The following is a 24,025-nucleotide window of genomic DNA, read 5'->3' as shown; positions in this document are numbered from 1 at the left end:
ATGGTACATTGTATATTGCATATATTTATATATTGTACAATGTATTGCCATATATTTATATACACACACACACAGACACATGACTACTCAGTGAGTGTTAATGTAATGAATGTCTTCTCTAATAGTCATCTAAAAGAAGATACCTTGTTTTAATCTCCTTTTAATTCATTCCTATCCTTGTATTATACAATTTTTACATTTTAGTAGGTCACACATTATATTGTTGATCCATAAATAAATAATTCATTCCCTGGAGCTTCCAAAAATTCCACCTATTCTTTCTCTTCATCATTTCTCTGTGATGAAATAAATGGTCACTTTCAATTCAAATGTAAGACAGTTTGCATATGTATTTTATGGAGCTAACAGGATGCTACTTTCTAAAAACTAATTAATTTTATTTTTATTTTTCTAAAAACTTTTTTAAAGAATCCATATAAAAAGGACATCAGATAAATTGAGAACAACTTCATTTGACTTTCATGACAAAGCCAGAGGAAAAAATGACCACGCTGTCTACGATTATTCTATAGTATTTCATTTGAAATTATGAAATACGTAGCATTTTGGATGTAGAAGTTAGGTAACCTCCAAAATCCACACTCTGGTTTCTGCTATAGAACTGACCTCTTCTTTATGTCCTTCTCTTTCAAGACTTGTCTCCACTGTGGCCTTGGAAATGGAACATGCATTCTGAAATTTGACTGGCTGGAGCCAGATATTCAGTGGAAAGGAATAAAAATAAAGCACTGAATTATGCTTATCTACCAAGGAATCAGATAAGAATTTTGGAGCAAACAATGGCAGAATAGATAAAGGGGGAAGATAATTTCTTCAGTGTTAATGGACAATAAACCAACAATGATGAGCTCAAGATTCTGATATTACTAAAAATGGTTAGATGAATATTCCCATATCTTTGTCTTTTTGAAATTATTCATAAATCACTCTCAAGGGAATCTGATCTAAAAGGCATGTAAAAGGCATGTAGTTGTAAGAATTAAATAGGGAACTCACAATGATATAGGTATTTGTAGAATATTTTGTGGTTTTCAGATTCACTATCCTTAGTTATCATAGCAATTAATGAATGGCCCAGCAATTTTTCGTTTGAGAAAGCACAGGGAGTAAATAAGTAGGCAAAACACTGAAAATGGGAAATGGGGAGACATCACATATTTATTAAACACTTATTGTAAGTCCCTTCTCTGCACAAGGTATTTTTTCATACATTTTCTCAATCCCATAGACAAGTCTGTAAAGTGGATATCCCACTGAGAACAGGAAGAAAATTATTAAGTAACTTGTACAAGTTCTGAAATCTACTGTGTCTCTGAATCATAGTCAGAGCTTTCTATGATGAAGCCCATGTCATGCCTCTTATTCATCATGAACCCTTGGAATTAGAAGACACTTGCAGTTTTGACAATGTAAATTATACAACATTATAGACTGACCTCTGTATCCAATTATTTGTGTGATCTTAGACAAGCTACACATGCTGTCTTGGTCCCACTCTCATATTTTCACACAAGAGAAGATTACAGATCTATCTCTACCCATTGACAAGTACAATTCAGTCAAGCTAATCCAGATGATGCCTGAACATCACTAGTATCTCAGCTTCCTTATGTAACACATTGTTCAACATTGAGAGAAGACATCCCATTTCTAGAAGCTAGATCACCTCAATTTATTTTAAATTTACTGAAGTATAGTTGATTATCAATATTATATGTTTCTGGTGTACAACATAATCATTCACAGTTTATAAATATTATATTCCTTTTATAGTTATTATAAAACACTGGCTAATATTCCCTGTACTGTACAAATACACTTACAGCTTATTTATTTTATACATAGTAGTTTGTATCTCTTAATCCCCTACCGTGTCCCTCCCTTTCTGCTCTCCCCACTGGTAACCACTAGTTTGTTCTCTATCTCCATGAGTCTGTTCCTTTTTTGTTATATTCATTAGTTTATGGGCTTCTCTGGTAGCTCAGGTGCTAAAGAACCCACCTGCAATGTGGGAGAGCTGGGTTCAATCCCTGTATTGGGAAGATCCCCTGGAGGAGGGCAAGGCAACCCACTCCAGTATTGTTGCCTGGAGAATCCCCATGGACAGAGGAGCCTGGCAGGCTACAGTCCATGGGGTCACAAAGAGTCTGACACAACTGAGTGACTAAGCACATTAGTTTATGTTTTATTTATTTTATTTTATTTTATTTTATTTTATAGTTTTTTTTTTTTTAGTTTATGTTTTAGACTCCATAAACAGTATATGTCTTTCTCTGTATGACTTATGTCACTAAGCATAATATTACTCTGCTAGTCTAGATCTAGAGTGGGAGCAAAAGACAAGTTTAATAACTAACACAGAAAAAAGCTCAAGTTTCCCTTTCCCAATCTCATTTTAAGTGAAGTATTATAAAATGCCCAGCTTCTCCTGATGATATCCTGAGAAGAAAACACTGTTTAATGTCAATGCAACTATGTAAATGCTAAAACGAACGTGGCCTCACTGAACCCAAGACATTTGACTCCACAAAAAGCACTGAGAACCACTGTCATCATGGGGCTGTGTGTGCTTATGTCCAGCTCTTTGCAACCCCATGGACTGTGGCCCACCAGGCTCTTCTGTCCATGGAATTCTCCAAGTAAGAATACTGAAGTGGTGCCATGCCCTCCTCCAGGGGCTCTTCCCAACCCAGGGATCAAACCCACGTCTCCTGCATTGCAGGCAGATTCTTTGTCATCTGACCCATCAGGGAAGCCGTTGTCATGGGCCATCAACACCCAAACAACCAGCAGAAACCAGGATTCTGATGCAGCCAACACATTTTTTTTTTCTTGCTTTGTTTTCTTTCCAGTGCCTCACAAACTTTCCTCTAGAAATGTTTCTCATGTTAGAAAAGCAAATGCCCACAAACATCTCTAGGTTAACAGGAATTTTCTTTGAAATCTAACATTTTATCATACAAATTAATCTAGGTATTTATTCACTTCCTACCAAATTTTCCTTTTTAATATTAAAATTTCATAAGATTACTTTTCAAGTAAAATAAATGCTCCTGAAATGTGTGATGTTAATTCTCTGCACAGTCATGTATCCAAGTGGAAAACTGTACCTAAATTGAGAAGCTCAGTTCTCACTACACAGATGCTATAATTTGTCTCATATAGATTACAATCCCCAGAACATGGTCAGTCATCATATTGTGGAACACCATGATAGTATATATCCTACCTTGTTACCTTGTATAATGTACTTAAAATAACAAAATTTCCTAAATATTTACTGTGTCTGCTTAGTTGCTTGGTCATGTCCGACTCTTTGTGATCTCATGGACTGTAGCCCCACCAGGCTTCTCTGTCCATGGGGGATTCTCCAGGCAAGAATACCGGAGTGGGTTGCCATGCCCTCCTCCAGGGGATATTTCCAACCCAGGGATCAAAGCCTGGTATCCCACATTGTAGGTGGATTCTTTACCATCTGAGCCAGCAGGGAAATTCAGATACTTACTAGTTATAGACTAAGTACTAAGCATTGTGCTAAGTGCTTTTTTGGTCTTATTTCACTTACTATTCTTAACTAAAGCTCAGAGAAGCCCAGATACTTACTAGTTATAGGCTAACTGCTAAGCATTGTGCTAAATGCTTTTTTGGTATTATTTAACTTACTATTCTTAACTACTCTGTGAAGTAGAGATTTTTTTTTTACAGGCTTCGGCTTCCCTGTTGGCTCACCTGGTTAAGAATCTGCCTGCAATGCGGGAGACCTGGTTTCAATCCCTGGGTTGGGAAGATCCCCTAGAGAAGGGAACAGCTATTCACTCCGGTATCCTGGCCTGGAGAATTCCATTGATTGTACAGTCCATGGAGACACAAAGAGTTGGATACAACTTACCAATTTTCACTCTCATTCTTAACTATTCTGTGAAATAGAGATTTTTTTTACACCCTTATATGAGGAAACAGAAACACACAGAGATTCATTGAAAGTTTCTTAAGTCACATAACTAAGAAATATCAGAGCAACCTCTGGACTCTAGCTTGATTCTAGTATCTAAAGCAACTGCCTCTCTATTGCTTTATATGATGAATAACAAGTTTACTTTATATAGGGTACCAGATTATCTGCTAAGTTCCATTTCTAGGTAGACAACTCCCATATCAAGAAGTTGTTGTTCAGTTTAAATGTTCAAAAAATTGCAAAAATAAATGCTAGCAACTTTTGCATTTACTTACAAGAAGTAGAAAATAAAACTATTAAATCTAAAATTATCATTATGGTTTGTATTTTCTACTCATAAACTGAAGCAAAAACTTTCTGCACAGAATTTTCAGATAACATGAACAAGTATATTTGAGCTTTGAGAACTCAAATTACAGACCAAGAAAAAGCAAAAGCAAAGAACAAAGGACAAAGAAAACCAAAGAACAGGCAAAAAGTTCGAATTTCAGAATGTGTAAGATACAAATATGGGAAACGACAGTAGAGTTCATTGGTCATCTGCTGCTGCTGCTAAGTCACTTCAGTCATGTCTGACTCTGTGCAACCCCATAGATGGCAGCCCACCAGGCTCCCCCATCCCTGGGGTTCTCCAGGCAAGAACACTGGAGTGGGTTGCCATTTCCTTCTCCAATGCAGAAAGTGAAAAGTAAAAGTGAAGTCGCTCAGTCGTGTCCGACTCTTCGCGACCCCATGGACTGTAGCCTACCAGGCTCCTCTGTCCATGGGATTTTCCAGGCAAGAGTACTGGAGTGGGGTGCCATTGCCTTCTCCCATTGGTCATCTAAGAACAGGCAAAATGCCACTATCAATAATAGCATCCACCACAGCTGACTCAAGGGATAAGCAATGATTTCTCCAATGCCCTTGGTTTAGATGAAAAGTACCCCTGAGTCAGGCAGCACCATAAGTTTTGAAAAGACACAAGAGTAAGGGTGAGAACACAGGAACATGGGAGACCAGAAGCCAATGATGGGTTTCTCCAGCGTGCAAATTTATATTAAGCAACAATTCCAAATTTATGATGACTTGCAGGACTTTGTAGACCTTCAAACAAAGACCCTTATTATTTTTTAACCAAATGCTTATGAAAAAAATCAAAGAATCTTTGAAAAGAGGTCCAAGTCCCTTGTTTACCAAATGAGTAAACAAGTTCAAAGTGGCCTTCTCTTGATGAATCTGTGCATTGCCTACTCTCAGGCAATGGGTCCTGTGTGGGGTTCATTCCACCCCAGTGTAAGGGTTTTGGCAGTGATTTAATCAGAAACCAATTAGGGCACAGTTTTGGGTTGGAGATGTAGCACTGTATACTTTTCCTGTTTACCAAGTGATTTTCTGTGTAGCGCCAGAGTTGGAGGAGAGGTGAAAGTTTGGGCATATCAGCATAAGTAGCATGTGTTTGGAGTTGACAGCAGCTATGTCTCACTTTTCATGCTTAAACATCAGTATGTTCTATGGTTTTTTTTCCTGAAAACTTACCTTAGAACCTATTTCAACTTGATTCAATGATTCTATGAGATATAAAATATCTTCCTAACAAGTCTCTGTGTTTCAACAGATCCTGATACATAAAAATATTCTCTCTCTATTGTATAATTATCTTTCTGTTGATTTCCATACTTTTGCTATTGTTAGTTTTTAATACATGGCCCTTTCTCTTCTCTCTTATTGTTAGCTTTTTGATGCCCACAGACATTTTGATGCCTACAGCCATCATTATTTATCCTTTCTTTCCTTTCTGCTAACCTTAAATAGATGGGGCACCTGTTTGTTGGCTGCCCCTTTGTCTTCCCTGAAATATCCTCTTTCTTGAAAGGTTGTAAAATGATTTCTTCTTCTGAGAAAGTAAACATAATGAAGCTCATAAAACTGCCAGTTGCAGTTTTACCTGGATATGGTAAGTGGCCATTGATGTGTGCATATTGGCTATTTCTGTATATGGAAGAGCTGGGGTGAACAATGACTGCAAAAACAGTGCTAAAGATGACTATCCTCAACATCCTGAACAAGTGTCTTGAGTGTCTAGTGTTCTCATGTGGGACTCTATGCTAGGGCCCCAGCATGAAAATGAGATTGGAATAGAGGGTTGTGGAAGTGCTGTGAGAGTCAAGTGGAGACTTGAAAATTCTCAAATATTAGGAAACCTATATTTAGCCAAGGACTCTGGCACAATTTAGCTCCCTCTATGTCTATTTTCATGTAAGATTTTTCTCATTTTTCTTAAGTATATGAAAACAATTATACTCCTGATATGCATTCAGATGTAACTCCTTTTTATCATTGTAAAAGTAATACATGATTAATCAAGGCAGTTCGGAAAGCATACAACAAAAAAAAAGGTAAATTTTATTGTCACCCTGCTTATTTAACTTATATGCAGAGTACATCATGAGAAACGCTGGGCTGGAAGAAACACAAGCTGGAATCAAGATTGCTGGGAGAAATATCAATAACCTCAGATATGCAGATGACACCACCCTTATGGCAGAAAGTGATGAGGAACTCAAAAGCCTCTTGATGAAAGTGAAAGAGGAGAGTGTAAAAGTTGGCTTAAAGCTCAACATTCAGAAAATGAAGATCATGGCATCCGGTCCCACCGCTTCATGGGAAATAGATGGGGAAACAGTGGAAACAGTGTCAGACTTTATTTTTCTGGGCTCCAAAATCACTGCAGATGGTGACTGCAGCCATGAAATTAAAAGCCACTTACTCCTTGGAAGGAAAGTTATGTCCAACCTAGATAGCATATTCAAAAGCAGAGACATTACTTTGCCAACAAAGGTCCATCTAGTCAAGGCTATGGTTTTTCCTGTGGTCATGTATGGATGTGAGAGTTGAACTGTGAAGAAGGCTGAGCGCCAAAGAATTGATGCTTTTGAACTGTGGTGTTGGAGAAGACTCTTGAGAGTCCCTTGGACTGCAAGGAGATCCTACCAGTCCATTCTGAAGGAGATCAGCCCTGGGATTTCTTTGGAAGGAATGATGCTAAAGCTGAAACTCCAGTACTTTGGCCACCTGATGTGAAGAGTTGACTCATTGGAAAAGACTCTGATGCTGGGGTGGGGATTGGGAGCAGGAGAAGGGGATGACAGAGGATGAGATGGCTGGATGGCATCACTGACTCGATGGACGTGAGTCTGAGTGAACTCCGGGAGTTGGTGATGGACAGGGAGGCCTGGCGTGCTGCGATTCATGGGGTCGCAAAGAGCCGGACACAACTTAGCGACTGAACTGAACTGAACCCTCAGGACTAACAGATTTTACTATTTTGGTATGATTTTCTTTTATATTTTGCTCAAATCTCATGTAATTATAAATATCTACACAAACCTTGTATAAAACATCTGCATATAATTTTATCACCTCATTTAATGTTATGTCTTGAGCATTTTCCATTACCAACAGCATTTTCTTCATTACTTGTTTTATGAGTCTCTAACATTCCTTCTTGGGAGATATGTTATAGTTTAATTGTTTAGTGAATTCAGCACTGTTGGACTCTTAGTTCTCATTATCTCTATTAAAAGCAGCACTACAATGAGCGTTTTTGCTTCATTATTTCTGTGTATGTCTCTGATTTTATCTGAAACAAATTCTTAGAAGTTGCATTTCTGAATCAAAGCTATATATGATTTGAAATCCACCTGAAAAATAATGCCAAATTTCTTTCCAGAATAGTTTACTCTTGGACTTCTATCTTCCTGCTTATATCTCTAAGAATAGTGATTTTCAATTTTGTTTCTACCTTTACACATGTAAATACACCCACATACGCAGACTTAATTAATTCACAGCGTACATCTGTACCCCACTACTTTATCTCCTGCTTAAAAAAAAAAAAAAATAAGAGCATTGGAGTTAAAGTGAGATTGATTAACTGTAAGAAAATCTTGAATCTATTGTAAAGAGATAATACTCACAAGCTGCAGTGCCTAAGTATATTTTCTGTAATTGGTCATAAATTATTAGGTAGCGTGTATGACTCCATACCTCAGATATGAACACACCCATTACTTTAGAGAGAGCTTCCTGTCAATTGCTTTCCAGAAACAGTTTTATGAATAAAGATTAAGGCTATGTATCATTATGTCAACCTGAGAACATTATCATAAACATTTCACTACAAGTCTTAATTTAAAAAAATAAAATAAAATGCTGGATAAGCCAAGGTACTGAGACTTATTCCAAAAAATTGAAGCAAAAATTTTTTTCATATATCAGCAACTATCTTTATCTCTATTAATTTTAGTGAATTCCACCAATTATTATGCACTGATGCAATGGCCACATAAGCACTCCTTGTATGTTATCAGAAAAGCTACTTTGAAAAAAAAAAACTTTTATTTTGTACTGGGGTTTAGCCAATTAACAAATGTTGTGTGAGAGTTTCAAGTGAACAGTGAAGGATTCAGCCATACATACGTATGCGTGTATCCATTCCCCCTCAAACCCCTCTCCCATCCAGACTGCCACATAACTGAACAGAGTTCCCTGTGCTGTACACTAGGTACTTACTGATTATCTATTTTAAATATAGCGGTGTGTACATGCCCATCCCAGAGTCCCTAAATATCCCTTCCCCCTATCCTCCCCTGCCCCAACCCCTGGCAACCATAAGCTCTTTTTCAGTTTCAAAGTCTGTGAGTCTGCTTCTGCTTTGTAAGTAAGTTCATTTGCATCACTCCTTTTGTGAATTAAGTCAGACAGAGAAGGGGAAATATCATGTCATCCCTTATATGTGGAATCTAGAAAGGCCACTTTTTAAATCATTATTTTGAATTATAACAGAAGTACTCAATTCCTAGTAGAATATTTTCAGCAAGCATTTAACAAAATGATGGTTGTTGGGGTTATTTCATTTTACAACATCACATTAGCATTAACTTTTCATTTTACCAGGGCAGCCAAAGTACACATATTATATGAACCTAGATTGCTCTTCTTGAGACAGAATGAACTGAAGGTCCCTAGGCAGAGCCATTAGGAGATCAGAGTTATATTAAAACATTACACAAAGGAAGTAAAGATTTCCATCAGTTGGGCCATCTTTGTAAAGTCATATTAAGAACAAGTGATGCAGGTCCTTCTGTTCACAGAGCTCTCTGGTGGTCCCTCTTGAGGGAAGAGAAGTACAACATGTCTCTTATCTTGTAGAAGTTTATTCTCTATTTTACAAAATACACCCGTTTAAATGCAAGATTAAATGCAAAAAGTAAACACTTTACATTGAAATGAGTGCCATAGAAATGGGTATAATGAACCTCCAATATAGAGAAAATGAAGTATTTTGTATAAAAGATGAGAAGAAGGACTTTTTAGAAGGATGTGAATCTGAATTTATCTGAGGGTGATGTGTAGGCGTAAGAAAAATAGGAAGACACTTTGGCAAGTATATAAATGGATCAACAGCCATTAAACAAAAGTTGATGACAAAAGAGTTCTGCTGCTGCTGCTACTGCTAAGTCGCTTCAGTTGTGTCCGACTCTGTGTGACCCCAGAGACGGCAGCCCACCAGGCTCCCCCGTCCCTGGGATTCTCCGGGCAAGAACACTGGAGTGGGTTGCCATTTCCTTCTCCAATGCATGAAAGTGAAAAGTGAAAGTGAAGTCGCTCAATCGGGTCCGACTCTTAGTGACCCCATGGACTGCAGCCTACCAGGCTCCTCTGCCCATGGGATTTTCCAGGCAAGAGTACTGGAGTACTCAGTGTTTTACCTGGATTTAATGTTTTCATGTGGGCCTCTATGCTAGGGCCCCAGCATGAAGATGAGATTGGAATAGAGGGTTGTGGAAATGCTGTGACAGTCAAATGGAGACTTGAAAATCGTTACGATCAGAAATTATCTGGAAAAAAAAAAAAATGCCATAATATAGTGATCACCGAAAGGGGCCTTTGCCAATAAACCTCTCCTTGCCATTGACAAAAACATTGGTTCTCAACCTTTGGTATACAGAGTCATATTATGAGAAGTTTCTAAAATCTAGATTTCTGTATTATAACCACAGAGTGTACATGTAATGGGTCTGGGATGGGATCCAAGAGTATTCACATATTACAAGATTCTAATGCGAGTGCTCTGTGGGCTACACTTTGGCTTTAAGAACTACCTCTCTAAAAGCACTGTCCTCCCGGTTCATAGGTTCCTGCCCTGAATGACACTGGCAGGATGAGACAGTAACCTGTTTCAATCATACATATGGATTTTTTCATAACCAGATTTAGAGCAGACATTGGGCCTTCCAAGTACATTTCTCACAGACACTGGCAGAGAGTTGGACACAGAGCAGACATTTAATAAAAACGAACAGTTGGTGATGTTTGTACAACTATAATTAGTCATGTGGCAGCTGGTCATAGTTCTAAGCATCTCAAAAAAGTTAGTACCTCTAATTACTTCTAACTAAACAAACCTCTTTTTGTAGAGTGGCCTGTCTTCTACTTTTTGGTCAGAGATAGTCTTCTGGGCTGACATTAGTTGGATGCTCATCCTCATACCCCAAGGTCAGAGAACACAGAACCTATTCTTTGGATTCCCTTTAGTAGTCATGCTCTTAATTTTTTGAGACAAAAAATAATCATTGAAAAGCCCATTTGATAATAGCCCAAACCACCTATGATGATAAAAAGATTGTTTTTATGCTTAGCACAACTAGAATTTCAGCAGAGTGGTCAGTCATTTCTGGGTTCCAGAACACTTTCGAAAAAATAGCAATAAAATTCTCTAAAAAACACAGTGACTGAATGTGTATGTACGTGTGTGCCTTTTGATGGGGATACTGTGTAGTATTTATCATGGGTTTATATTTACTCCTCTGATTACTACTGAATGGTGCAATGCTTTTGAAAATACAGCATTTGTTTGCGATCATATGACACCTTAAAATCTGTTTCCTAAGGAAAGCACAATAATTAATTGTTTTATGTCTCAGTTATACTTCAGTGGAGTAGATTTATTTTCACTTGGTATCAGGGAGACATGATACTAAGAAATTTTTGAGGGAAGATAACTACTTTAGTGTGAAATGCAATAGATGAGAAATGAGACCCAGCTTCTCATCTTCATCTTTGGTATTAAGTAGCAGTATGACTAAATAGAATAATTTCAAGTTAATCCTCAGCTACAAACAAAAGAAAGCAGAAAGGATGTTGTTTGCATCAAAATGTTACTGTAAATGCACAGTACACCAGCACCTTGCTAAGACATCTGAATTTTTTTTAAATAAAAATTTAGAGAAGAAAGCAAGTCTCGTATGGAAATAACTCAAAGGCAATTTTTTAAAGTACAGCAATTGTGTCAGCCTCTAGTATTTAATGATAGTTGGTCAAAAGTTAGGATTAGTTTACCAGAAATCATTAGAATTGAATAAGCTTCCTAATTTAGACAGGAAAAAATGATTTAAAATGATTAATACTATTAAAAGATTCTGTGCTTCACCAAATATATAGAACACATTTGAAATGATCATACTAATTTTTTAAAACCAGCATGTTAACAGTTAATTTCTGTAGGCCAAGTAGTCATTCCTAGCTTAACAAGTTACTTGTCATATTTTTTCTTGCAAAGATACCAGCTCAACCCTTCTTTATTGAAAAACTATATTTGAAATATGACAGGTGATTACAATACTATTGAATCTCTCCGTTCTTCTGAACAGTATTGGAAGAATAAAATGAGATTAGAATTGTCTGGAAGGCAATTAATATAGTAAATATTGTTGTTTTTCATATTTTTCACTATAATCATTACAGCAATAGTGGTACTTATACTTGTAGTAGCATAGTGGTAATAACATGTGGAATTGGAAAAAACCTGGATTTAAGTCCTTGGTTTGCCACTGACTAAAATTTAACTGTTAGATATGCAGTTTCTTTATTTGTAAAACGGGAATAATAAAATGATTTCATCTACAGAGTGGCTGTAAAATTCAAATGTAAAAGAGCTCTGAAAATTATGAAGTTCATTGCATATGCTGACACTCACTGCTATAACTTACATATAAATATACACATTATCTTTACCTATTTTTATATTACTGGCTTTACCAAGCTTAATGATGTGTATTGGAAATGTTCTGAATCTGTTTTTATTAAGTTTTTTTATAATTATCAGTGGCCTTCAAGATCAACTAATCTATTCTAGATATTGTATAGATTAGGAAAATCATCCAGAAGAGATGTTAAAACCTTGTCTAAGGTGGTATACTTTGAGGTGACTTAGTGGGACCCTATCCTGATTTTTTATTAGAGTTCCCATTATTTCATTAGTTACATAATGTATTCTTTAAATCTTCAAAGCAAATCTTGCAGGATGTTGGAAATGTTCTATGTAAAAGTGTTTTGAGTCTAATAAACATGCACAGTCCTAGATTAAATAAAATTACTTCAAAGTTGAATCACATACATTCTTGAATATATTAGACTGCACTGTATGAAACTCTAGAAAAAAGATTTACTATCTATTATGGCCAAAATCTTTCTCCATTGAAATGTATTTTATGTTATTGGCCTTTAAGTGAATTATAGATCACATTGATCAAAATGTTACTTTATCACACTGGAAGTTCTATGACTATCAGTGGGACATACCTGGTTTTGGTAAGGAATAATAGATGAACAAAATGATCTTCAGAATTAGCACTGTACACTTACCACCACTGTGAAGTATTTGTAGCAGTACTTATGTGAATTATATAAGCATTGTTTCAATATGCAGCCCATTGGTCCAAATGGATGTTTACTGGTTTGCTTTCACATAATTGAGATAACTGACACAACTTTTTTTCAGTAATATACGATTTTATGTTAAGAGGTTATTATCTAATTGTATGAGGTACTTAAATTCTAAAGGAATGTCGTGTCTGCATCATGCAGCAACAGGTTAATTTGAAACTAGAAAAACAGTTCATGAAAAATAGTAAGAGTCCCTGAGGAGCTGGCAAAAAAGCAAACATTCAGAAGCATCAAGGATATAGAAAACAGATGTAAAGACAGAGTAGTAAGTCACTCTAGAGAACTAGACATCCACACAGGCAGACACTATAGACAAGGGGAGAAGACATTCTTTAAAATTGCATCCGGTTTTGCTACAGTCTGCAGTAGTTATGTCTTCTTTCTGCTATATTATAATAACCACAACCTGAACAAATGATCTGCTTCCTAAATTGTAGGTCTCTAACTATCAAGTAGAGCCAATCACCAAAAAGTCACAATAATCAAAGACACTGCTGCTGCTGCTCCTAAGTTGCTTCAGTCGTGTCCGACTCTGTGCGACCCCAGAGATGGCAGCCCACCAGGCTCTGCCGTCCCTGGGATTCTCCAGGCAAGAACACTGGAGTGGGTTGCCATTTCCTTCTCCAATGCATGAAAGTGAAAAGTGAAAGTGAAGTCGCTCAGTCATGTCCGACTCTTCACGACCCCATGGACTGCAGCCTACCAGGCTCCTCCATCCATGGGATTTTCCAGGCAAGAGTGCTGGAGTGGGGTGCCATCGCCTTCTCCGAATCAAAGACACAATTAGGTTTAAATAAGTTTTTATAACCTATAGATGCATAACAGATTGTTACAGAAAATTAAAGATGTGTAGATTTTATAAACATCTAAAATCAGTGGTATTGAATTTGCATTTATGTACATATAATTTGTTCCTTATTGTTCATGTTGGCACATATATCAAATGTGAACCACTGTTCTCACAGCGAGAAATGATCCATTACTCCACTACACATTTCTTAAGGTGTAGAAAATATCTGTTGATTGACTAGTAGTGTGATAAGGAAATAATATTACCTAACTCTCCATAGGGCTGAACATGAGAAATTAAATATGTAAATACATACATTTGTGTGTGTATAGTGTAGTAATGTAGTGTTAGTTGCTTAGTCATGTCCGACTCTTTGCGACCCCATGGACTGTGACCCGCCAGGCTCCTCTATCTGTGGGGATTCTCCAGGCAAGAATACTGCAGTGGGTTGCCATTCCCTTCTCCAGAGTGTGTGTGTGTGTGTGTGTGTGTGTGTGTGTGTGTATACATGTATGTATGTATATATGTATATATATTACATTAGTATGTTATAAATAAACATTATATGTTTTATATATAAATATAAACATTATAGGTATAAAAGAAAGCACTGCTTGAATACACAGGAAATGATATATCTGTGCTTGTCATTAACACAACAGTAAGGATGATGACCAAGATGACCATAATGATGAAATGCTCACTGGCTCACAAATCATTTAAAGTGCATTCTGGAGTCCAGACAGGAAATTTACTGATTACTAATTAAATTCATTTCTGGAACACAATAAAGCATGTTCCCCCATGTGACTTTCTTTAAACTTAATGTCCCACTTGTGTTAAGAAGGAAAAAACACTAGAGACAGAAAACAGATTAAGAACTCTTAAACTTCCCCAACATACACAAACACACACACACACACTCTCTCTCTTACTATATGTATATGACTTTTGTCCAATTAAATTACTTCTCTGACATTTGGATTCTCTTAGTGAACAGTTTAAGATAAACAAACTCTATCTAATAGATGTCTTGTGAGAACTATTTAAATTCTGTAGGTATGTGTTATCTTCAAGGTATTTTTTAAAAAGTGAAAAGCATAAATACTGCTTTTGCAGACAATGGAATGTATTTCTTTTTAGACAGATCCATTAAAATCTTCTTCAGCATTACTGGTCAGGGCATAGACTTGGATTACTATGATGTTGAATGGTTTGGCTTAGAAACAAACAGAGATCATTCTGTCGTTTTTGAGACTGCATCCAAGTACTGCATTTCAGACTCCTTTGTTTACTATGATGGCTACTCCATTTCTTCTAAGGGATTCTTGCTCACAATAGTAGATATAATGGTCATCTGAGTTAAGTTCACCCATTCCAGTCCATTTTAGTTTGCTGATTCCTAAAATGTTGACATTCACTCTTGCCATCTCCTGTTTGACCACTTCTAACTTGCCTTGATTCAAGGACCTAACATTCCAAGTTCCTATGCAGTATTGTTCTTTACAGCATTGGACTTTTCTTCTATCACCAGTCACATCCACAACTGGGTGTTGTTTTTGCTTTGGCTCCATCTCTTCATTCTTTCTGGAGTTATTTCTCCACTGATCTCCAGTAGCATATTGGGCACCTACTGACCTGGGGAGTTCATCTCTAAGTGTCATATCTTTTTGCTTTTTCATACTGTTCATGGGATTCTCAAGGCAAGAATACTGAAGTGGTTTGCATTCCCTTCTCCAGTGGACCATATTTTGTCAGACGTTTGCCTTTGACTGTGTGGATCTCAACAAACTGTGGAAAATTCTTAAAGAAATGGGAATACCAGGCCACCTGATCTGCCTCTTGATAAACCTGTATGCAGGTCAGGAAGCAACAGTTAGAACTGGACATGGAACAACAGACTGGTTCCAAATAGGAAAAGGAGTACATCAAGGCTGTATACTGTCACCCTGCTTATTTAACCTATATGCGAGTACATCATGAGAAACTCTGGGCTGGATGAAGCACAAACCGGAATCAAGATTGCTGGTAGAAATATCAATAACCTCAGATATACAAATGACACCACCCTTATGCCAGAAAGTGAAGAAGAACTAAAAAGCCTCTTGATGAAAATGAAAAAGGAGAGTGAAAAAGTTGACTTAAAACTCACCATTCAGAAAACTAAGATCATGGCATCTGGTCCCATCACTTCATGGGAAATAGATGGGGAAACAGTGGAAATAGTTACAGACTTTATTTTTCTGGGCTCCAAAATCACTGCAGATGGTGACTACAGTCATGAAATTAAAAGACGCTTGCCCTTGGAAGAAAAGTTATGATCATCCTACACAACATATTAAAAAACAGAGACATTACTTTGCCAACACAGGTCCATCTAGTCAAAGCTATGGTTTTTCCAGTGGTCATGTATGGATGTGAGAGTTGCACTATAAAGAAAACTGAGCACCGAAGAATTGATGCTTTTGAACTGTGGTGTCGGAGAAGACTCTTGAGAGTCCCTTGGATACAGCAAGGAAATCCAACTAGTCAATTTTAACGGAAATCAGTACTGAGTGTTCATTGGAAGGACTGATGCTGAAGCTGATTACTGATTCATTTGAAAAGACACTGATGCTGGGAAAGATTGAAGGCGGGAGGAGAAGGGGATGACAGAGATAGCTGGATGGCATCACCGACTCAACGGACATGAGTTTGAGGAAACTCTGGGACTTGGTGATGGACAGGGAGGCCTGGTGCACTGCAGTCCATGGGGTCACAAAGAGTCAGACTGACTGAGTGACTGAACTGTCGCAACTGACTGACTGACAAAATGTAGGAACTACCATTCATCTCATACTTCATTTTCCCATGCTAGGAGTATGCACATATGCATACTGAAAACATGCTGCTGGGCTTCCCTGCTGGCTCAGTGGTAAAGTATCCACCTCCCATTGCAATACAGTCAGGTTCAGTCCCTGGTCTGGGAAGATTCCCACACGCTGTGGAGCCACTAAGCCCATGTGCCACAACTATTGAGCGTGTGCTTTGGAGCCTAGGAACTGCGACTACTGAGCCCATGTTCCAGAACTACTGAAGTTCATGTGCCTGGAGCCCATGCTCTGCAAGGAGAGAAGCCACAGTGAGGAACCCGCTACACACCTGGAGAGAGTCCTCCTCTCGCCGCAACCAGATCCAGCACAGCCAAAAATAAATAAAGTTACCAAAAAGAAAAAAAATGCACACTGTCATGCCACTGAGATTAAAAGGATACAGTTCTTCTCTACTTCTGTTATCACCTAATTTTATTTTCATATAGACATCTAAGCATTAACTCTCATGAATATTCAATCAATATATATTGAATGAAAGGATACAACCTGACTCTATTAGAAATAGGACAAAGCAGATTCTAGAATGCTCAATGCTCCATAAAAATTTCAAATAAAAAACAAATTCCAGGTACTTGTTATTATCAGGCAACATATTGTGTAATAATTTCCACATATTTTGGCTGTTAAAATATATGTATAATTTTATTTCAGTAAATACTACCTATAACATAAAATTCATTAAAAGATAAACTATACTGTTCTGTGCTTAGTCACATACCACTCTTTTTGAACCCACGGACCACAGCCTGCCAGGCTTCTCTGTCCATGAGATTCTCCTGGCAAGAACAGTGGAGTAGTTTGCCAGGCCCTCCTCTAGGGGATCTTCCTAACCCAGGGATCGAACCCAGGTCTGAGCCACCAGGTCTAAGCCACCAGGGAAGCCCAGGAATACTGGAGTGGGTAGCCTATCCCTTCTCCAGGGTATCTTCCTGACCCAGGAACTGAACGGGGGTCTCCTGCATTGCAGGCAGATTTTTTACCAGCTGACCTACCAGGGAAGCCCAAACTATATGGTACTAACTGGCAATTCACTGAATCATATTTATTGTATGTGACAGACAATTGTTGTATGTGATTCACAGACACAAAAACAATTGTGAAATGGCAATTACCTTTAAGCAGCATAATCTAATAGGAAAGGATCCATGAGCATATGTATTTATAAAAATAATTAGAATGTGAACATTTTAACACAATGAACAAACATTTTGTAGAAGTTTAGCAACAGGAAAAATTCCTTTATATAGAGAGTTAATCATAGGTATTTGGGGATACAACAGTATTTTATCTCAGTGAGATCTTAATAGAGGCAGAGGGAAAGAATTATTGGAAATTATTTTTAAAGAATAATATGCACACTGATTTAAAGTGAAAAACATTCTTGTTGGGTATGTGTAGGTTATATGAGGCTGGAAACGTTTTGGAAGAAAACAGATTTAGATCATAGAGCACTAGGTTTATAACTGAAGTCATAAAGAATTACAGAAAGTGTAAACAAAGGTGAAAATAGGTCAGACTTGTACTTATGAAGGACTATGTGACTGTCTTCTTAAATTAAAAAAAGTAGGGAACCACTATGCCATTCAGGAATGACCTAAATCAAATCCCTTCTGACGATACAGTGGAAGTGACAAATAGATTCAAAGGATTAGATCTGATAGAGTGCCTAAAGAACTATGGATGGAGGTTCGTAACATTGTACAGGAGGTGGTGATCAATCCCATCCCCAAGAAAAAGAAATGCAAAAAGGCAAAATGGTTATCTGAGGAGGCCTTACAATTAGCTGAGAAAAGAAGAGAAGCAAAAAGCAAAGGAGAAAAGGAAAGATATACCATCTGACTGCACAGCTCCAGAGAATTCCAAGGAGAGATAAGAAAGCCTTCCTAAGTGATCAATGCAAAGAAACAGAGGAAAACAATAGAATGGGAAAGACTAGAGATCTCTTCAAGAAAACAGAGACACCAAGCTAATATTTAATGAAAAGATGTATTAAAAAAAAAAGACAGAAATGGTATGGACCTAAAAGAAGCAGAAGATATTAAGAAGAGGTGGAAATAATACAGAGAAGAATTATACAAAAAAGATCTTAATGACTCAGATAACCAGGTGGTGTGATCACTCACCTTGAGCCAGACATCCTGGACTGTGAAGTAAAGTGAGCCTTTAGGAAGCATTATTATGAATAAAGCTAGTGGAGGTGATGAATTCCAGCTGAGTTATTTAAAATCCTAAAAGATGATGCTGTGAAAGTGCTGCACTCAATATGCCAGCAAATTTGGAAAATGCAGCAGTGGCCACAGGATTGGAAAAGGTCAGTTTTCATTCCAATCCCAAAGAAAGGAAATGCCAAAGAATGTTCAAACTACCCCACAGTTGCACTCATTTCACATTCTAGCAGAATAATGCTCACAATTCTCCAAGCTAGGCTTCAACAGTGCGTAAACCGAGAACTTCCAGATGTTCAAGCTGGATTTAGAAAAGGCAGAGGAACCAGAGATCAAATTGCCAACATCCATTGGATCATATAAAAAAAACAAGAGAATTCCAGAAAAGCATCTGCTTCTGCTTCATTGACTATGCTAAAGCCTTTGACTGTGTGGATCACAAAAAAAACTGTGGAAAATTCTTCAAGAGATGGGAATACCAGACCACCTTATCTGCCTCCTGCAGAATCTGTATGCCGGTCAAGATGCAACAGTTAGAACTGGACAGTTGGTTCAAAATTAGGAAAGGAGTATTTCAAGGCTGTATATTGTTACCCTGCTTATTTAACTTATATACAGAGTACATCATGTGAAATGCCTGGCTGGATGAAGCACAAGCTGGAATCAAGATTGCCAGGAGAAATATAACCTCAGATATGCAGATGACACCACCTTTATGACAGAAAGGAAAGAGAAACTAAAGAGCTTATTGATGAAGGTGAAAGAGGAGAGTGAAAAAGTTGGCTTAAAACTCAACATTCAAAAAATTAAGATCATGGCATCTGGTCCCATCACTTCATGACAAATAGATGGGGAAACAATGGAAACACTGACAGTCTTTATTTTCTTGGGCTCCAAAAAAAGCACAGATGATGACTGCAGCCATGAAATTAAAAAACACTTGCTCCTTGGAAGAAAAGCTATGACCAACCCAGAAAACATACTAAAAAACAGAGACATTACTTTGCCAGCGAAGGTCCTTTTAGTCAAAGCTATGGTTTTTCCAGTAGTCATGCATGAATGTGAGAGTTGGACCTTAAAGAAGGCTGAGCATCAAAGAATTGATGCTTCTGAAATGTGGTATTGGAGAAGACTCTTGAGAGTCCCTTGGACAGCAATGAGAACAATCCAGTCAATCCTAAAGGAAATCAACCCTGAATCTTCTTTGGAAGGACTGAGGCTGAAACTGAAGCTCCAATACTCTGGCCACCTGATGGGAAAAGCCAACCCATTAGAAAAGATCCTGATGCTGGGAAAGATCAAAGGCAAGAGGAGAAGGGGACGACAGAGGATGAGATGGTTGCATGGCATCACCAGCTCAGTGGAGATGAGTTTGAGCAAGCTCCGGGAGATGGGGAAGGGCAGGGAAGCCTGGCGAGCTGCAGTCCATGGAGTGGCAAAGAGTCAGACATGACTGAGCAACCAAACAACAACAAATGTGACTGTCAATATGCAAGAGGCTTGTTAGAGAACCTGGAGGTGAGATCAGTTAGAAATCTACACAGGTGCATGCACTAGGTGGAATGAAGAGGGCCAATCTTTCAGTCCCTTAGGTATGCAGGCAGGGAGTCACATCAAGAACCTTTTATTGCCAGGCACCCTACTGAGTACTAGGGCTACAGTGGTTGTCAAAGAGGTAGAGAAGACAAATATTATTAATAAACTAATATGCATACAACTAAACACAAACTTTATACTGAAATATATGCTAAGCAGTTATTGACTAAAAGGGAAAAAAAGGATATAAAAAGGAGGAGGAGTTTTTAGGAAGTTTTGCTTAGTTGTTTTGAATTTGAGGCACTGCCAGGATATCAATGAGGAAGTGTCTTCCAGGCTCTGGGTTACACTTAAGCTATAGATGTACAGCTCAACTGCATGAAGACAACTGTTCAACTCAAGATGTGCTATGACAGAGATGAAATAAGATAAAATTCCTTGCAAAGAAAATGATTGAACTGGCAAATGCTTTGTTTATAAATTTTCTTTTCCTGTCGAAGTTTCCTGTATAAAGCTGCATTTACTTATAAAGAACTGATTTTTCCACTTTATGAAATTGTAGGTTCAATTCTCAAGAAGATTCTCAATTTAAGAAAAAGACAATAACATGGGGACCTCTTTTCTTACAATGGAAAGAAAATTTACAAAAGATTTTTATATCTCCTGACTGTAGAACTGCCTATAGTATAATAAAACAAGTCACAGAAGACAAAGAATCTATCAACAAAAAAATCAGCAATTGGTTTGGAGTCACATAAAGCTTCTTTTTAAACATCTCTAAACAAATAAACATGCCAGATTCTCTTGGAATAATCCTCTGGCTACAAAATGGAATTTATTATTTCTGCAAATATTTTTCACTGGACAAAGATTAGTGTCCAGTAACAACCAGAGTGATGAAGGCTTTGCTTAACTTTTTTTTTAATTTTATTTTATTTAACTTTACAATATTATATTGGTTTTGCCATATATCAAAATGAATCTGCCACAGGTATACATGTGTTCCCCATCCTGAACCCTCCTCCCTCCTCCCTCCTCATACCATCCCTCTGGGTCGTCCCAGTGCACCAGCCCCAAGCATCCAGTATCGTGCATCAAACCTGGACTGGCAACTCATTTCATATATGATATTACACATATTTCAATGCCAGAAGGCTTTGCTTAACTTTTACATTCATATTACACTGTCATTTTTATGAGTTAAGATAAAGAACTAAATCATAATAGTTTTCCTTTAGAATAACATTTAAGTATTATTTATTATACAATTTTTTTCTACAAAGAACAATTTATTATTGACATCTCACAGCTGTTCATCCAAATGAAACCCTCAGAAGTTTTTGATGAATGCAAACTATTAGTGTCTAGCATTAGTTACTCAAAATTGCAGAGCAAGAAGGAAAACTGAGATTCTGGATAAGTAATACCCAAAGGTATCAAAAAAGAAATTCTTCACATTAAATTCTATTAACACTGTCAGCTCACACAGAATCCAAATAAAATAACAAAACCAAAAGGAATACTATCTTGTTCTTAAAGAGAGGCAAAGCATATTTTGTCTTTGATATAATTATGTAAAAGAAAACAGAAATAAAAAAGAGGAATGAAAGATGGCAGGGCTTTTTTTTTTTTTTGCAGTTTATGGATAAATCCCCTGATTTCATCAGTCGTCCCAAACAAAACTAAGCCATGATAGACTTGAGTGTTCAGACAAACAAAATCTACTTCACCATTAACTTTTTTTAGTTCATTGAATTTGTTTTCTGACATTTTACTCTATTGGCAAACCCTCTATTCTTTTCTATAAAAAGTATTTATATATTTCAGGAAAAAATAGCTCAAGAAACTAAAATTGACACCAGTTACACGACTGCAAAGTAAATGACATTAAGATTTACTTTTTACACATCTGGCATTTAAAAAGTACAGATATAAGTTAAGATACTCAAAAATATCAATCTAAGGTTTAGCTTACCAACAGGGACAGAATTGGAGTGCTGAAGTTCCCATTGACTAGAATCACCAGAAAGTTCAGTCAAGCAGGTTAAAGCAAAATCTGAGCTGGAAGCATGCTCATGTCTGAATCCTTCAGGAGAAAGATTATCCAATTCAAACTTCACAGTTGACATTGCAAAATTCTTATACAGCTATATAAATCAAAGTTTAAACTTTGATTCAGATAGTTCAAACTACTGAATTTTTAAAAATCACAGGAGGGGGAAAATCACTGTTTTATAATCAGCAACAACCCCAGGCTTTCTAGTAATTGTTTTCACTTGGAAATTTAAAAGAGATAAAACATGCAGAGCTGACTTTACGAAGTTTTCTGTATTCACTCCCTTCCTAAGCAATTGACGTCAAGAGGATGGATGGATTTTAGCGCTGTTTTTCTTGAAGATAATCTTGCTGCCTTTAAATGATAGCAGTGCTAACCCCATCTCAGAGAGGCTGCAACAGAAAGTAAAATGAGCTAAGTGAAGATACAGGCAAGGCTGCAGAGAGATGCTTTTAGTAACTTGGTATTAGGTCTCCGCATATCTGTACACAAAAGATCAGCTGGGTGGGGCTAAGTACTGTCAGAGACTGCAACTTTATTCCACTGGGCAGCACATCAGAGGAATGTCTTAATTTGGAAGGAAGTTAATTCTAAATTATATTTCCTCGGTCAGGATTGTGAGACTGTAGTCTTCATGCTTCCTGAAACATGCTTGTGATAGTGGAGATTAAATGATGAGTTAAACTAAAAAGTTCTGCACAACAAAAATACAGTCAACAAAATGAAAAGGCAAACTATGGAATGGGAGAAAACATTTGTAAACCATGTAACTGAAAGTGGGTAACATCTGAAATATACAAAGAATTCATACAATTTGGCAGCAAAAGAATCCAGTTAAAGAACTGGCAAACAACCTGCATGTCTTCCCAGGAAAACATACAAATGGCCAACAAGTAAGCGAAAAGGTGTTCAACGTTGCTAATCATCGGGCAAGGGCAAATAAAACCACAATGAGATACAACTTCACATTCACTAGAATGGCTATTACAAAGAAAACAAAAACAAAACAAAAACACAAGATACAACATGCAGGCAGGTTACAGAAAAAAAAAAAAGAAGAAGAAGAAGAACACTGTGTACTGTTGCTGCTGCTGCTAAGTCGCTTCAGTCGTGTCCGACTCTCTGCGACCCCATAGACGGCAGCCCACAAGGCTCCCCCGTCTCTGGTATTCTCCAGGCAAGAACACTGGAGTGGGTTGCCATTTCCTTCTCCAATGCATGAAGTGAAAAGTGAAAGTGAAGTCGCTCAGTCGTGTCCGACTCTTAGCGAGCCCATGGACTGCAGCCTACCAGGCTCCTCAGTCCATGGGATTTTCCAGGCAAGAGTACTGGAGTGGGGTGCCATTGCCTTCTCCAGGACAACACTGTGGAGGTTCCTCAAAAGATTAAAAAGATAGAACTGCTGTATAATTTGGTAATTCCACTTCTGGTTGTATAAAATGAAATGAAATCACTATTTTGAAGAGATATTGCACCACCTTGTTCACAACAGGCAAACATGAAAGCTATATAAATGTCCACTGATGGATAAATGGATAAAGGCAATATATGTACAATGGAATATTACTTAACCATTTATTTCTTCATTTAAGTGAATATGTATTGACCCTGTACTAGGTATTAGCTTATATACAAAAATGCCAAGTGCAGCTTTAAGCGCTGGTATTTGTTGGACTACTTAAGCTTACTTATTATTCCCCTGCATTCCCCTGCAGGCCAGGTACTGTGGAATGAAAGACAATCCCCAGCCAGGTTACAAATATGTTTGAAGGCTCTGAGAAGGTAAATATATAAAACAGGCTTGCAAATCCACTGCTGTTATAATATAAAAGGATTCTGGAGAAAAAGTGACAAGTCTTA

The 24,025-nt window shown here is 37.4% G+C and overlaps 1 protein-coding gene across 2 annotated transcripts in view; it reads right to left on the bottom strand.

Moving 5' to 3' along the window:
- ANO3 (anoctamin 3) overlaps nucleotides 1-22,616 on the bottom strand; it is a 457,212-nt gene extending 434,596 nt beyond the window's left edge. Inside the window, exon 1 of one of the 2 annotated variants that reach the window (XM_059874526.1) lies at nucleotides 22,085-22,616. In XM_059874526.1, coding sequence (XP_059730509.1) covers nucleotides 22,085-22,238 — 154 coding nt within the window. In that variant the 5' untranslated portion in view covers nucleotides 22,239-22,616. The remainder of the gene's footprint in view (nucleotides 1-22,084) is intronic. The other variant, XM_059874525.1, reaches the window with a different exon arrangement.
- Between the last annotated feature and the right edge of the window lie 1,409 nt (nucleotides 22,617-24,025).

Source organism: Bos taurus, chromosome 15 (assembly GCF_002263795.3).
Source record: "Bos taurus isolate L1 Dominette 01449 registration number 42190680 breed Hereford chromosome 15, ARS-UCD2.0, whole genome shotgun sequence".
In the NCBI taxonomy this organism is placed as follows: domain Eukaryota; kingdom Metazoa; phylum Chordata; class Mammalia; order Artiodactyla; family Bovidae; genus Bos; species Bos taurus.
Note: the sequence above shows the minus strand (reverse complement) of the source record. Positions and strands in the feature narration are given on the sequence as shown.